The sequence below is a fragment of the Lingula anatina genome, chromosome 1, assembly GCF_051362555.1.
Source record: "Lingula anatina isolate TDL-2025a chromosome 1, LinAna3.0, whole genome shotgun sequence".
Taxonomy (NCBI): Eukaryota; Metazoa; Brachiopoda; class Lingulata; order Lingulida; family Lingulidae; genus Lingula; species Lingula anatina.
In genome coordinates this window covers 13,559,449-13,574,527 of record NC_141767.1, presented here as the reverse complement: position 1 = coordinate 13,574,527, position 15,079 = coordinate 13,559,449, and the positions used below count along the sequence as shown (strand labels likewise).

General features: G+C 36.8%; 3 protein-coding genes across 7 annotated transcripts in view; 2 read left to right on the top strand and 1 right to left on the bottom strand.

Annotated features, from left to right (window-relative positions):
* The first annotated feature begins 738 nt into the window (after positions 1–738).
* LOC106171190 (uncharacterized) lies at positions 739–11,297 on the top strand. Its single transcript, XM_087002564.1, has 13 exons — positions 739–1,496; positions 1,813–1,949; positions 2,447–3,845; positions 4,084–4,184; positions 4,413–4,536; positions 4,705–4,814; positions 5,164–5,337; positions 6,190–6,314; positions 6,625–6,811; positions 6,927–7,024; positions 7,439–7,593; positions 7,941–8,070; positions 8,570–11,297. Exons 1-13 carry the CDS (start codon positions 1,258–1,260, stop codon positions 8,594–8,596), a joined length of 3,006 nt encoding a protein of 1,001 aa, XP_086858690.1. The 5' UTR covers positions 739–1,257; the 3' UTR covers positions 8,597–11,297.
* Positions 11,298–11,919: 622 nt separating this feature from the next.
* The window catches only part of LOC106171132 (3'-5' exoribonuclease HELZ2), a 33,036-nt gene continuing 29,876 nt past the window's right edge, over positions 11,920–15,079 (top strand). Inside the window, exons 1-2 of one of the 3 annotated variants that reach the window (XM_087014750.1) lie at positions 11,920–12,026; positions 12,577–12,673. The gene's annotated coding sequence lies outside the window, so the exon portion shown is untranslated. Of the gene's footprint in view, positions 12,027–12,050; positions 12,236–12,576; positions 12,674–14,714; positions 14,838–15,079 lie in introns of those variants that run through there. The other 2 variants (XM_087014758.1, XM_024077733.2) reach the window with 2 other exon arrangements.
* The window catches only part of LOC106171169 (large ribosomal subunit protein uL24m), a 40,910-nt gene continuing 39,753 nt past the window's right edge, over positions 13,923–15,079 (bottom strand). For 2 of the 3 annotated variants that reach the window (XM_087014793.1, XM_087014798.1), the window contains one exon: positions 14,493–14,812. In XM_087014793.1, the coding sequence (XP_086870919.1) occupies positions 14,661–14,812 (152 nt within the window). In that variant the 3' untranslated portion in view covers positions 14,493–14,660. Of the gene's footprint in view, positions 13,972–14,492; positions 14,813–15,079 lie in introns of those variants that run through there. The other variant, XM_087014812.1, reaches the window with a different exon arrangement.

Genomic DNA, 15,079 nt, shown 5'->3' with positions numbered 1-15,079 from the left:
GGTTTTCCTCCTCTTTTAAAATATAATTTTTTTACTGTAAAAAAGCATTGAATTTAATCTTCGTTTAAGCAATAAGAAAAAGAAAAGTTTATAGAATTATTTTGAGAAAAAATAGAGGAAAACAAAATCGGTCCATAACTTAATTGTTTTTTTTTTTTTTTTTTTTTTTATTATTGATGGATTATTGATCGTGATCACCACCAAATACTTATCATCTATTCCTTGGCCCACTTCTGACAGTTCCTGAAATTTTCATCAAAATCGGTCCATAACATTTTCTGTAATGTTGGTAACACACAGACAGACAGACAGACAGACAAACTAACGGAACCATAAAACAACCTCCTTGGCGGAGGTAATAAACCATGTCAATGAATGCCTGTACCATCCAACTGTTGTACGTAACTATATTTGAGGGGGGAGGGGGGACATTTTATGACAAATTGCATAGCGATGTCTGCTCTTCAGTACTTGAAAAGTATGAAAAGCATTACTCATAGAATTATACTGGGTCTTCAAAATATGTAAGTAAAATTTCCAAAGCAATCCACCCATCTTTCTTCTGCACATGCGCAAAGTGGTCTCTCCTCAATCCCTCTACCTTCTCACAAATTTCATTTCATTATGTCGTGATAAAAAGAAAAGACGGAAATGTATTGCACCTTAGCTCTATTTCACTTGGTTATAAGGGCCAAAAAATTATAGGATGAAAAAAAACGCAGTGCGGAGAGGAGATAGAAATGGTCTTTAACAAACCACGCGTACTATGGCGTCTATCCGATTCACAGACTCGATTTGCATTAAACAAAATAAGGCAAAGGTAGTAGCATATCGCGCTTGCAACGAGGCTACAAAGCGGATACTCGTCGACTGATGACAGGGGTTCAGGTAGGGGCAATTTATAATGACTGTTGTTGCTGAAATTAACTTTATTTGTGATATTACCAGCAATGCTTCAGGACAACTATATTATAACAGAGACAATGCGTAGTATTTACAGGCTAACAGAGAATGAAGATGAAAGAGCTGTGAACGAGAAAGAGTGTGGACTGTTTGGATTGTGAATTTGTGTACAGCACAGAAACCTGTTGTCAACAGTAGAGAACTCGAATATTTGACTACCCATCTGTACGTTAGGTTAAGAACTGTCATTTATCATAACAGACACGCACTTGCTGCCGAATACTACTTTTAAGACTGAGTCAAAAAGGTTATTTTCGGCTTCAAGAGTGTACATAAAAACAACCCAGGCTAAAAATGGCGTACCGACAACATCAACAGCCAAACCAGTGTCCCAGCAAGGGCAACTTTCAGGATCGTTTCAAGCAGATGTCGGCACAAGAGAGGCTAATCGAGCAAAAGAAAAAGGAACTGGAGCAGAAAGCTCTAGAAGATAAACGAAAACAGCAGGAAGATGCCCTAAAGAAACTACAAGGAAAGCAGAAAAAAGAAGAATCCAATCCCGTGGGCAACAGAGGAAAACATTTCGGCAAAATGTAATTACTTGTAGATGTTTATTTGATTTCTCAGTCATTGTTCATTGATTAATATTGCTCAGATTTGTGTCTTATTTCAGCTTTACATGATAGGCAGGTAAGGCCTCAAAACTCGAGCCTTGATTTTGTAATGTAACACGGGGTGTTAGGAGGCCTAATTACCAACGTACCAAGTACAGTGTCCAAAGAATTCAAGTATAAACATTAAGGCAAGGGTCCGATGCAAGCTAAATAACATGTTGTCTGTTTTTCGATTACCAAATATGTATTTTTTAAGATGGGGAAAATAGCTGATGCTGGTCAATTTTTCAAAAAGGTTCGGCAGAAGGCCTGGCTTTCAAAAACGAGATCGAAAAGAAGAACCTGAAAAGACCAAACAAGCTTCAAATTCTAACATATTTTCCAATGATGGCAGCTTCTTAGAACAATTCCAGAAATTAAGTGGTATGAAAGGTGAGTTATTCCTAGGCACCTTCAGCAGCAAACAGACATTTAAGTGACCTAGATTAATTATGATCTTATATGCATGAATTTGTTGCCTTATAAGACACTATATTAACCAGTGATTATCATTATGCCTTCAACATGTTTTGACCAGTTATATAAGGTAAACATTTTATCATTTAGTCAACAAAGTCAAAAGTTGCAACTTTTGGTGTTATTATGGAGGACATTGATATTTAGATATTAAATCATATAATAAAATAATAACAGGCAATATCAACCTTGGCAGCACTTTCAATTTCTGATATTTACATTGACCTGTACTAAATTGTATTATTGCATATTTTTGACTGTATTCTGTAGTGATGATTTTTTATAACGTTCTTAATGGCAAGTTTTATGCAGTAATTAGCTTCATCCAGTGCACTTAATCTCAATTGTTTTGTTTTGCTAAATTGTGCTTTTGTTGTCCAGTGTGAAGTAACAAAGAAAGATGTCATTTTCAGTTAAAAAGAAGAAAATGGATGAAGATGTAAATGTATCAGATGTTTCTGTCACTCACTATCAGCAAGAACAGCAACAACAGGAAAAACAAACTCCCCAAAATGACCAGAAACAGACAGCTGTAGTCCAGAGCCCAGTGCCTGTAAACATGCCTGCACACATACCATCACCGCTCATGTCAACCCATCAACAGCAGCCGAGGCCACAGATCACTGTACAAAGTATTGGTAGGATAGGACCCGCTGCTGACCCTCAGCCAGCTGGCCCTGGTTTACCCTCACCTCCACCTCCAGCCACAATACATGTTGGTACCATTCCTGTGCCACCTCCAGTAACATCCCAGTCTGTCCAACAACCTGTCTACCCACAACAACAAGAACACACAGCAAATCAGAGGCATGTGAACTTTCCTGACTTGGGTCACCCTCCTCCCCAAACTGTGGAGATCCCTAATCAACCGAGGTTGGGCGCACCTCCCCTTGCACTTCATCTGGGTCAGCATCAAGGGCCTCCGCCTAAACCTGTAGTGCCCACATCTCACATTCCTTCTCATGGAGGGATTGCTGTGCCTGGAGGCCAACCCCCTGCTCCCCATTTACCACCCCCTTCAGGTTTAATGAACCCCCACGTCCCCACACCACCACATGTAGGGGAAGTCTCAGCAAGGCCATTACCACCCCCTGGTATGGCTGTGTCCAGTGGTCAAGTTTTGGGGTTACCTGTGGGTCCACCACCACCTCCTTCAACCAGTGTGTTTTCTCAAGTATCAATTCCATCTAGTTTAGCAACATCAGTTCCTCCAGGTTTTTCAACTTCAGCTCCTGGCATGATGACTTCATTTCCCCCAGGTGCGGCAACATCAGCCCCACTTGGCTTCACAAATTCTGCCCCGCCTGGTTTTATGACATCAGGCCCACCTCCGTTACACATGGCTGCACCCCAGCCTCTCATTGCTGGTCAAAACACATGGCAATTTACACCTAAAACTGAACACACATTAACACAACAGCAACCCCACATGAAAACTGAAGTGTTTGAATATGGGCATGAGAGGAAAAACCACTCAGTTGAAAGTCAGAATGTGTTTAATTACAACCATGGACAGTTACCAAGTGAGGGTTTCAGCAACCAGGGTGGAGGAATGATGAAAAATTTGGGGCAACCTTTGTCCAATTCACAGGCATACTCAGGAGAATATGGGCCTCCCACTGGACAGGGAATGCCCAGTGAATATGGGCAGCCACAATTGCCAGTTATGCAAGAACCTCAGCAGCACATACCACCAGAGCAGGTGTATGATCCTACAAGTCCTACTGAGGGAACAGAATCCAGCCCTGATGAAAAGCAGCAGAAAAAGCTTCCCTTAATTGGAAAGAAGGTCACTCCCACTTCCATCTCAAGGTTTGGGTTATTTTGTACATATATAGCAGTTTTTGATAATTGATTCTTCATATGGAAACATTTGATGTAGAAGTTCTGTTAACACAAAAAGAATGATTAATAGTGTTTAGTTGGCAGGATTTGCTTTGTTGTATTGAGATTTTTGTTTCCAATATAATAATCATTTGAACTGGATTAAAAATTTCAAAAATTGAACTTGTTTACATGTATATGTCAAATTTAAACAACTGCTTTTCAGCATGTTGTTCCAAATGAAGAAAGCCAGCACAACTAACAAGCCAAACAGCAATGTGGCCAATGTGTTTGAGACCTCAACAGTAGAAAAGCAGAAGGATACTGGTAGGTGCACAAAACTGGCTGTGTTATATGTTAATAAATGTATTTGGGTAAAACTGCTTTTATTCATAAAAGATTATTGTAAGAACTTTGCTTAAGCTTGTTATACTTTTTAAAAAAATTATACAGTAAGTGAATCTGAACTGTTAAATACAATTGCACAATGATAAACCTACTGCAGATGATATAGCCACGAGAGCAGGGATAGAATATTAATAGAAGTGGTTCTAGTTTCTCCTCCAGAGAACCCACAGCTGAGAAACTTTATTGATAACTTTGCCAAGTATGTGGCTGATGGAGGGCCAGTAGTAGAGGAAGTGGCCTTCAAGAACAACAGGGAAAACCCAGCATTTGCGTGAGTTGCCTCCTTTCCCAAATTTAAAACTCCAAATAGTATTTTTAAATGCATTAAAATGCCTATTAAATGTGCAGTGAATAGTGGCACAAAGCAATCTATCTTTAAGTAAGGCCAAGGCTAAAGCAGTTATAGCTTACTAATTCATTGAATTCTTGGATTTTACAGGTTTCTTTATGAAGAAAATAGTCCAGCCCACATTTATTACAAACAGAAAGTTGAGTCACTGAAGGCTGGCAAAGACAGTAAGAAAGTGCAAGGTACAGATGTAGGAGATGGTAAGTTGTATATTCTGCTTGTAAACAGAAAATTGAAACTATAATGGAAAGTCAACTCGTACTCATCAAATGAGATTTGAGTACTCTAAGTTTAGTTGAGTACTCCAATCATTTGCATATTACTTTTGGCACCTCCTTCAAACTTTGTTTATAAAACTACAACATAAAACAACCTTGGCACACACTGACAAGAACATTTTATTCCTTTTGCTATAATGATTCCATTTTCAAAATTTTAATACATTTAATTTCTTTTCCAACTTCATTTGACAAATGAAAATTTTTACCAATTTGAGAAAATTGTAGGATGGAGCTTTGACAGCAAAATTGTTTTCTGGTAATGAAATAGGGGAACCTGATAGAAAAAAGAAAAGGAAGAGCAGGTGGGGACCTCAGGAAGAGGAGAGTTCTATACCACCTCCAGGAGTGGCCTCTCTACCAGATCCTCAGGGTGCGGCACCCTTTCCAGGCGGCAATATAGGAGCTCCAGGAGTAGCAACAGCACTCAGTCTTGGAGGAACAGGTTACTTCTATAAACTTAACTGGCTTACAAAAAAACAAATAAGGTCTGATAGCCCAAAATCTTTGGTGTCAAGGCATTTTAACTTTCAAGGATAGTAGAAGATATTCTATGGATCCATAGATTAGAATAATAGTTCCTTAAAAATATCAAGGCCAGCCATAGCTCTGGTAAACTAAAAAATATACCTAAAAACCATAACTAAACATATCTTGACATTGTTAATAACCCACCCAGGGGCGGATTTAGGGCGTCTTCTGGGTCTTCCGGAAGACAGTCAGATTTTCAAGTTCACATTGACGGGTATCTAATTTTTTCTGTCGGAAGACGGTCAAAAATGGAGGATGGATCAACAAAGATAAATTGGAAGACTGTCAGAAAATAACTCTGGATCTGCCCCTGCCACCCCTAATGACTTTTGACTCTACTTATTATTGGCATAAGTATTTTAAAATGAGTCTGTGGACAAGAGAGTTTTTCTTTCAAATGCAAGTGAATGTTATTAAGTGGATAGATATATGCATATCCAATATGAATATTAAAGTGATTTTAAAAAGTTTTTTTAGATGTGAGTTATTTATAGTTTCTAGTGATAATTCCATCATATTAGAAATACTTTCCACATAAAATTGCATTGATATACTTTCTCAAAATCTTTAAATAAACCCATTTCTAGGCACTTTTTTCATACATGGGCATCAAACTAATAGGAACTTTTGTTGCTGTTATTACTTTCTGATACAGAGGGAAAACTTTGTTACTCGGTTAAAAAGAAATTGAATGAGCAATTAGTGATAATCATGAAAGAAAGCTGTATCAAATAAAACATTATCTTTATAATACTACTAATTGCAGTCACTATAAGCCACCACTGTTTGCGGCCTCCTGTTCCATTCAACCCTGCTTTGCTGGCCAAACAGATGACAGGCGGAGAGCACATGAATGCAGATCAAATTAAACAACTTCAGCAACAAAAAGAGGTAGGTAGCCTTCTGAAGCATTGTTTGTAGTGCAGGTTTTACATAAAATGCATTTCATGTTATTTTGCATTTTTTATCAAAAAGGGAATGGCCGAAAAAAATCCTTACCTTCCAACTGCAATACCTCCTAGTTATATTGATAACCAGTATTGCTTCTTGGATTTTCCCCCATTTACAGTCTTCTGTAGAACATCCGCTGATAAGGGGTGCAGGATTTTTTTTTAATGAAGATGACCCACAGTAAGGAGCTCTGGGTACAGCTTTCATGAATTTGCATAATATCATTATCAAATGGTTTTTTATCCTTCAGTTGCAACTGATGTATGATATGATCAATGCCAGACAGAAGGCAATGGAGGCTGCAGCAGTTTCTGGCATACAGGGATCTAATTACTCTAAAGCCAAGCAGCAATATGAATATGACTCAGATGAAGAAGTGGACGAGGAGGGGACATGGGAACACAAGAAGAGAAAACAAGAGATGCAGGCTACTAAAGGTGATATAATGAGTATTTCATATCCGTTTGACATTGCAACAACTATAAAGAATAGGAAGATGCTTGCAATTTCAATAATGCTATGGTTTTGTTGTATCCATTTTGATTTTTTCAGACTGGGCTGAGAAGTTAACGGAGATGAGTCGTGGCAAGCATCATATTGGAGATTTTTTACCACCTGAGGAACTAGAAAAATTCATGGAAACTTTCAATGTATGTATTTACTTTAGTCAAAAAGTAAACAAATAAACACTGTGTGTGTGCCATTCTGTGTGTTTGTTAGCATAGAAAATAACCCAAAAACTTCTGGAAGTTGGATGAAATGATACACAGTTATCTAAAACACCTTCACACTGCATTACTTTGGTGATGATCTGACTACAGGAATTATTTTTCACTTTCATTCACTTTAAGAGATATTTTTGTTTATAGACACTATATGTGTGTGTAATTCTGCAAACATTTTGATCACTGAGTCTGTATTATGACTCTGTTGTATATATATCACCCTAATCATACCTTTATTTTACTTGGAATTTTCTGAGTGGCTTTGGTGAAAATTATTATGGTGGGTTATTTTTAAGGGGTGTATCATGTTATACAACCACTAAATTGTATTTAACATAGGCATTGAAAGAAGGAAGAGAGCCAGATTTGTCTGACTACAAAGACTTCAAGCTAAATTGTGAAAATGTCGGATTTAAAATGCTGCAAAAAATGGGTTGGAAAGAAGGGGAAGGTCTCGGTTCTGAATCTCAGGGAATAACTGCACCTGTCAACAAGTAAGTGAAAGGGTATGAATCATATGTAACATCTTGTTGATTGATTATGTGAGAGGTGTTCATAAATATAAATGGAGATAGATGGCCTGTAGATATTTAATAATTATCATAAGTTATGCTTCAGTTTGTAACACTTGAATTGCACACTAATAAATAGAATAATGAATATTTCTGCACTCTATTAAAAGTGAATAAAATGGTTGTATGATCCCTTTTGGAACTGATTCAGACGTACGCTTTTACAGGTATGACTTGATATTTTTACAAAATGATCCAACAAACATTTGACAAACTTCTCTGTATGTTTGATCAAATTTGCATAGTTTTGTCTAATTTTCCTTTTGCAGGGGCAATACCTCCCTAGATGGAAGAGGACTTGGTATGGAGAGACCAGCAAATCTGGCCAAAGATGATGACGAGTTTGAAGCATATAGAAAGCGTATGATGCTGGCTTACAGATTTAGACCAAATCCACTGGTAGGTATATACAGTGTCAGTGACTAGCACACCAGTAAAAGAGGTTTCCTGTGCAGACACTTAGGCAGCTGAACAGACGGCAGTCTCCTGTGTCTGTCCACAGCTTCAGAAAGCCTGGCATGATGAAACAATCATTTTAAATTGGTGCTGTTTTATTGTGTATTGCAACTTTTGACCATGATAATATGAAGACCCATAATCCATCAAAGTTTGCAATTTCATATGTTAGGCCTTACTGCAGAGGCTCTCTTTCAGTATTGACCTTTTGGTCTCACAATTTTTTTTATCTTTTTGAGCAAACCTAAGCTGGTAAGCTAAAAAAACTTTTACTGAAAACATTTTGGTTGTTATCAATACAGTTTCAGTGCAGGTAGAGGTCTTCACAATCGTCAGCCTTGTTCGAGAGGGGTGTTGGTCAATGCTTGTAAGTTGTCTACCAGGTATTGAAAAATCAATGTTTTTTTCTGTGGATTCAGCAGTTTCTTTTATTTCTTTACAGAATAACCCAAGAAGACCATATTATTAAAAAGACCACAAAATATGGAAATGGTGTAACAGCTATTATTCAGCTTTTATGACTTGTGACAACAAGGTTTCAAACTAAGCTTTAATGATCAAACATCTTAGAGGTGATTCATTTTCTTTGGTGAATTTTCATTTGGTGAAATTGAGCAATTTGTGGTAAAAAAAAAGCATGTGTGAAACTGCCAAATAAAGGTTAGTGCATGTATACCTATATCTGTATAAGAAGTTAGTTGTATGACATCTTATATCTACTGTTTGGGGGTTTGTCTTTGATATTACTCAAAGGTGTAACAACAGTCTAAATATAAGTGATCATGTAAATTTGAAGATTTTAAGGCAAAAATAAATGCAGTTATTGTACTTTTTGTTCCTTGTAAGAATCCATGGTTTCATTTATTGTACCACCAGCGTTAGCGCTGGCGGTACACATGGTTTTAGTCCCGTCCGGATCGTTCCGCCGGCTCCTGCGGCTCCGCCGGACGGCTACCATTACCGCTTCTCCTCCTAGCCGGTAAGGGCCCCCGTACCCATCTCTTGGATTTAGGTCACCTATAATCTCAACTCGTTCCACGTAAAATTTGGGCTTTGTCGGAATTGGGGTCTAGGTGTGGCACTCATTGCAATGCACCCTTGTCTAAAAATGGCAAAATTAAATGCTAATTATCTACCCTATGGAAGGCATTATGGGAAAAATTTCTACAGACGGCTTTCCAAAAGTCATATGTGTACATTTCAAATATGCCATTGGATTTGACCTTTGACCTTTATTTCAAGGTCAAACGGGCCAAAATTTTCAAAAAAATTAATTTTTTACGAAAAAAAATTATTTGCCCTGTTATTCAGACACCACACAGACTTAACCAATAATATTATTGGAAGTTGTTACCCTTCAGGTCATCTTTCATCTCCGTGAATTTGGGATCAATCGGTGCATTTTCACAGGAGTAGCGGCCACAAGATACTGAAACTGAAAACTGTCTCTAATTCGGGAACTGTTAACGCTAGAGACCCATTCTTTTTTGCATTTTGTAGAGCATGTAAAGCCCAACACTGTAGGTGGTCTCCGTTTTTTTGTATTGCATACGGTTTTCGAGTTACGCTGTATCAAAAAGTACATATTGGTGGTGAAAGCAAAATGTGCAGTACAGTAATGGATAATAAATTTTGAACTCCAGAAAAAAAAATATAAGGCTTGGCAAAGCAGACAACTTGTGGTCAAAAATGACATTATTTCATCAAATTTGAACTTCTGGAACTTCAGAGCACCTCCCATTTCAAGAATTTTGACCAAAATGACTTTTTCTTTATTTTAATTAATTTTTTTCTGTAGGAAATTTATGGCACATTATGGTAACTCCAAAATTATAACATTTAGTCCCTTATATCTCCAAAACTGGCAGAGATAGGTCCATAGTTACTATTGAAGTTGAATAGGAAGTCATATACTGGCAATCTTACTGTGACCTTGAAATTGACCTTTGACCTACTTTTCACCATGAACTGAACTTTGCAAATTTTGCTTCCCTTTTATCTCCAAAACTGGCAGAGATAGGTCCATAGTTACTATTGAACTTGAATAGGAAGTCATATACTGGCAATCTAAATGTGACCTTAAAATTGACCTTTGACCTACTTTTCACCATGAATTGAACTTTGCAAATTTTGCTTCCCTTTTATCTCCAAAACTGGCAGAGATAGGTCCATAGTTTCTATTGAACTTGAATAGGAAGTCATATACTGGCAATCTTACAGTGACCTTGAAATTGACCTTTGACCTACTTTTCACCATGAACTGAACTTTGCAAATTTTGCTTCCCTTTTATCTCCAAAACTGGCTGAGATAGGTCCATAGTTACTATTGAACTTGAATAGGAAGTCATATACTGGCAATCTAAATGTGACCTTAAATTGACCCTTGGCCTACTTTTCACCATGAACTGAACTTTGCGAATTTTGCTTCCCTTTTATCTCCAAAACTGGCAGAGATAGGTTCATAGTTACTATTAAACTTCAATAGGAAGTCATATACTGGCAATTTACTGTGATCTTGAAATTGACCTTTGACCTACCTTACGATGAATTCACTTTGATTGTACCATTTTAAGTTATATATATTTTTTGCATATTTTGAAAATTTTTGTTGATTGCATTTTTACAGCTTGTCAAGCACAAGACTGGTGGCTGTGTCCCTTACTTTGTGTATGTGGGGGTCTATACGAATGCGCTTGCTCCAGCTGGTGGTACAATATTCGGAGGCGGTATCGCCTCTCTGATCCTCTAGTTATTTTAAGAATATGTCTTAATGAAAAATTATAATGATTTTTCATAAAACCATTAAAAGCATAGGGAGAAATTAGTGGTCCTGAATAAATGATAAAACTAGTTGATAAAACTAGTTGTAAACATATGGGTGTAAAAATCCTGCCATATAATAATTGTTATATATTGTGTATCATTTAGAAATCTGTTAACTCCCTATCAAATTCAATACTTTTAAAAAACTCTTAAAATATGTAGACCCTTTCCTGTAAGGATTTTGAAGATAAGTACAGTGTTAAACATTTAGTAATAACTTCTGTTCATCATGTAAATTTATGTTCCTTTGAAACTGTATGTAAAAGTAATACACAATTTTATGTTTATTTTTCAGTTTGGTATTAAATGGTGTATGAAAGATGTTAAATAAAAGTGCTTTCTCTCAATTTGTATAGTTTTTGTAGACATGGGAATGAATCCACCATTTTAAAAGGGAAGACCTAAAAACATATATATATATATTTTAGAACATGTTGCAGAAAAAAAATCACTTTATGGACTTTACAACATGTCAATGACGTTACCGGCTTGGTCACGTGGTCTCCTGGCAAAATTCTGATGTGATTTTTTTTCCTGCAACATGTTCTAAAATATTCTGATATTGTTTTTTTTTCTGCAACATGAACTTCAGTTCTTATGAATGATAAATGTTTCTTATCTATGATGTAGGATATTTCTGAAGAGGAAATCATTTCTGAAGTATAAATTTACTTCCTGATATGTGTATAGATATGATTTTTGGCATTGAAATCATATTTCTGAATACTATTTATTGGTTCTGGGCTGTGATAAACATGTTCTGCAATTATTTCCCCTTTGGCTTGCCATAGTTATAATAAAAATATATAAATGTGCCTGTCCTGTGTTCTGTGTGGACATAAAGATATCACAAGCGACACTCTTGAGTTGAAACCCACTTATGCCAGTTCTACGCACTTCTGTCCATTTGAAGCAAAATACTATCGATGTTGTATTAACTTCTGAAAGGGGATTCCCCAGTTGTGAGGAAATATGTGCTTGCGCACGCATCTGACATCTGCATGATATGTGTCTGAAAATATACGAATGTAAACAGGTCGATTAAGTCCCAGGTGGATATATTACAGCTCACACAGGTACAGTAAATTTTTGATGACTGATGTAACTAAAAGGCTGAGATATGCTTTCAATATCGTAAGACCTGGATCTACCACACAAAGGAGTGTGATCCTACGGGAAGACAGACCACCGAAAGTGAAACTACCCGGTATAATCGAATCATTCTGCTACGATCGAACTAGTATGTTGCATTAAAAAAACAGATAGTTCTCCAAACTTAAAGCAGGTGTGGAACAGTTTCTCAAAGATATACGGATATTTTAAGTTCATGTTGACATGTAAATTATTTTGTGTCCTTTGCATGTCGATCGTTGGCGGGGGAGTGCGTATAGTCGTATAGTAGGTTTTTTATGTCCGTAGGTCAATTGAAAGATATTCATTACAACGAAGTGTTTCTGATATTCTCCGACGGTCATTAGCAGGTGTTAACTTTTTTTAGGAAGGTTCTGGTTGTCATTTAGTGCGTCCTCAACATATGTTCAAACGATTAAGTTTTTGTATCCAATACCGAAACTGAAGTTACGGGCTAGTTTTATTAACCTATTTTACCAACATGCCCCCATTTAGGGACAAATGCCTACAAAAGAAAGGGTGAGAGGAATGGAACCGAAAGAAAAGTCGCAACAGGACAGACAAGACAGAGAACATAACCTTCTTGACAGAGGTAAGACATAATTGAAAATTTATAGTTTTACTTTAAACTTGCAAGTTTTAACATGTTCTTTAGTCCATCAGTATTAACGCAAAACCAGTGCTACATGTACGTTAAAATGAAGTGTGTATCAATATTTAACTTAAATCATTTAATCGGATCAAAGCCCTTCAAGTTATCTTGAACTAAGGTTAACTTTACTTGGTTAAACAATGGAGTTGTACACAGGTCAAACCTTATCATTGATCACACTCAAACCAAATATACCCAATATATGAGGTCACGGGCATGCTCTTTAAAATATTTAGTGCACAGATTACAAACTATGCTTGATTATTTTAGGGTCTCACATCATAGTTTCACTTGGAACCTTTACTCACTTTGAAAACTCAATCATCACTGGTTTTGTTCTGTTATTTTTCTCCTACAGGTACAACGTAAAAAAATTTGATAATCTTCTATACAGAGCAGTTAATTTTTAAACGACTTTAATCTGCTTGACACTGAATATTATAAAATGGGGAGTTGAATAAACCCTACTAACAGTAAAATAAGCATTAAATAAACTCTTTTCCATATGTGGTTCAATTATTGTATCAGAAATGTCAACCTGTAATAGAATCACACTATATTTTCAGTCAGGAACAGAGAACCCTGTTTCCTGTTCACCAAGTACTTGGGCAAGATAAAACTGTCTGTCAGTTTTCCTGGGAAACATGTGAAACGTAGTATTAACCATGACTCAAAGCCCCTTGAGTTACAGCTTAAATATTTATAAAAACATCCTCACGTCAAATAGAGTGTATAATTTACTGTGACTTAATCACTACAAAATATATGGGAACGCAATATCGAAATTAAAATTATACGGCCCGGAACATACGTTACACAATGTATAAATATGGTGAACATTTAATGTATGTAAAATTGAGACAGTCGTGGATTGTTGTTCTAAGCACGTATATGTTTAAAAAAAAACTGAATACAACTTAGCATTCTTTCAATTCAGTTTTTTGATACTTCACCATGTGAAATGCACTTCTATATTTTGTTTGGGTGATCAACGTTTGTACACTTGACATACCGTCTTTTATTTTAGTTTCGATTAAAAATAAGTAATATGTCTCACCACTGATAACGTGGGTATTACCGCAGTTTTTTTTCACGTGACATGCAAGTGACGCCGTAATCGGCCCACAGCGTTGGCTTGCCAGCGACTCGTTTGTTGTAGCTTATAGCTCGTTGTTGGTCCGACGACTTTTTGTTCTCTAGGGTTTTATCTCCAGATCATTGCAACAATGCAGGCAATGCTGTAAACAAACAGACAGATTGATTAAATAAGTACTATTTCATATTTTATGATAAGGCCTACATGCATAAACACCTTTGGAGAGGATCACAGAACAAAACGCAAGTACCTTGCATAAAATCATCAACATTTTATCATTTTATTGCCCTTCAAGTAGCTTTTTGGCTGGTGGCATTCATTAGATTGCTTAAGCTAAAGACGGTTTTTGTAGTTATCGATGTATTTAAAGCCCATTTACACAGGTGAATGACGTTCACAGGCTATTGTCGCATCACAATATTTGCAATACGAAGTGAGTAAAGCAAGTTTGTTTTGCACACCGCGCGCATCTAGGAGAGATAGCGCCACTATTATCTGTAGAAATCAAAAATGCCCCACCCCTCTAAATCTGGGAGATATTGGCAGAAATCATCTGAAGTTTTCACAAGTGACAACTGTGAGCCCGCATAGTGCCTGTTTTGTAAATTGATTTAATCAAGGATGGCACGGAGATGACTATCAATCGACTGACAAAAGATAAAGCACAGGGATAATTGTTTAATCGCTGTTTCTGTTAAAACCTATCAACAGGTGACTTATAAATTAATTTCCAAAGTTGCCAAAAATGTTATCACAAGTACCGTGCGTGATATTGATCACAAGATCGACAGTCAGTTGGCAATAGGCCAGGCTTACTAAGAATTGGGTTTGTCAGCAGCTCCGATTAAGTAGAATTACCGCCCTATGGAAATAAATATACTTGAACAATTCCCGTGGATGCAGAACTGTTAGCCAGAACGCTCTCACTCCCCACCTGCACACCAGGCATGACTTCAGTGAATGGTATTGATGGATGCTGAGACCTGAAATATAGACAACGTATCTCGGGTGACTATTTTGTGTATAGGGATTGTATTTGGAACTATTTCTTGTTTCCATTTATTTTTCAGTGGGTAATTTTCAGTTTCGTTTCACAAAACCTACATAGTTATGAATTGCATATTTGTAATTACAGGCAATTGTTTTCAAGAGAATATGATATAAATCTTCTCTAAACAATGTTTTCAAGTGTGTAACTTTTACAGGGTTGGATACGTTAGGATATTTTCTTATCTGCTTATACATGTATA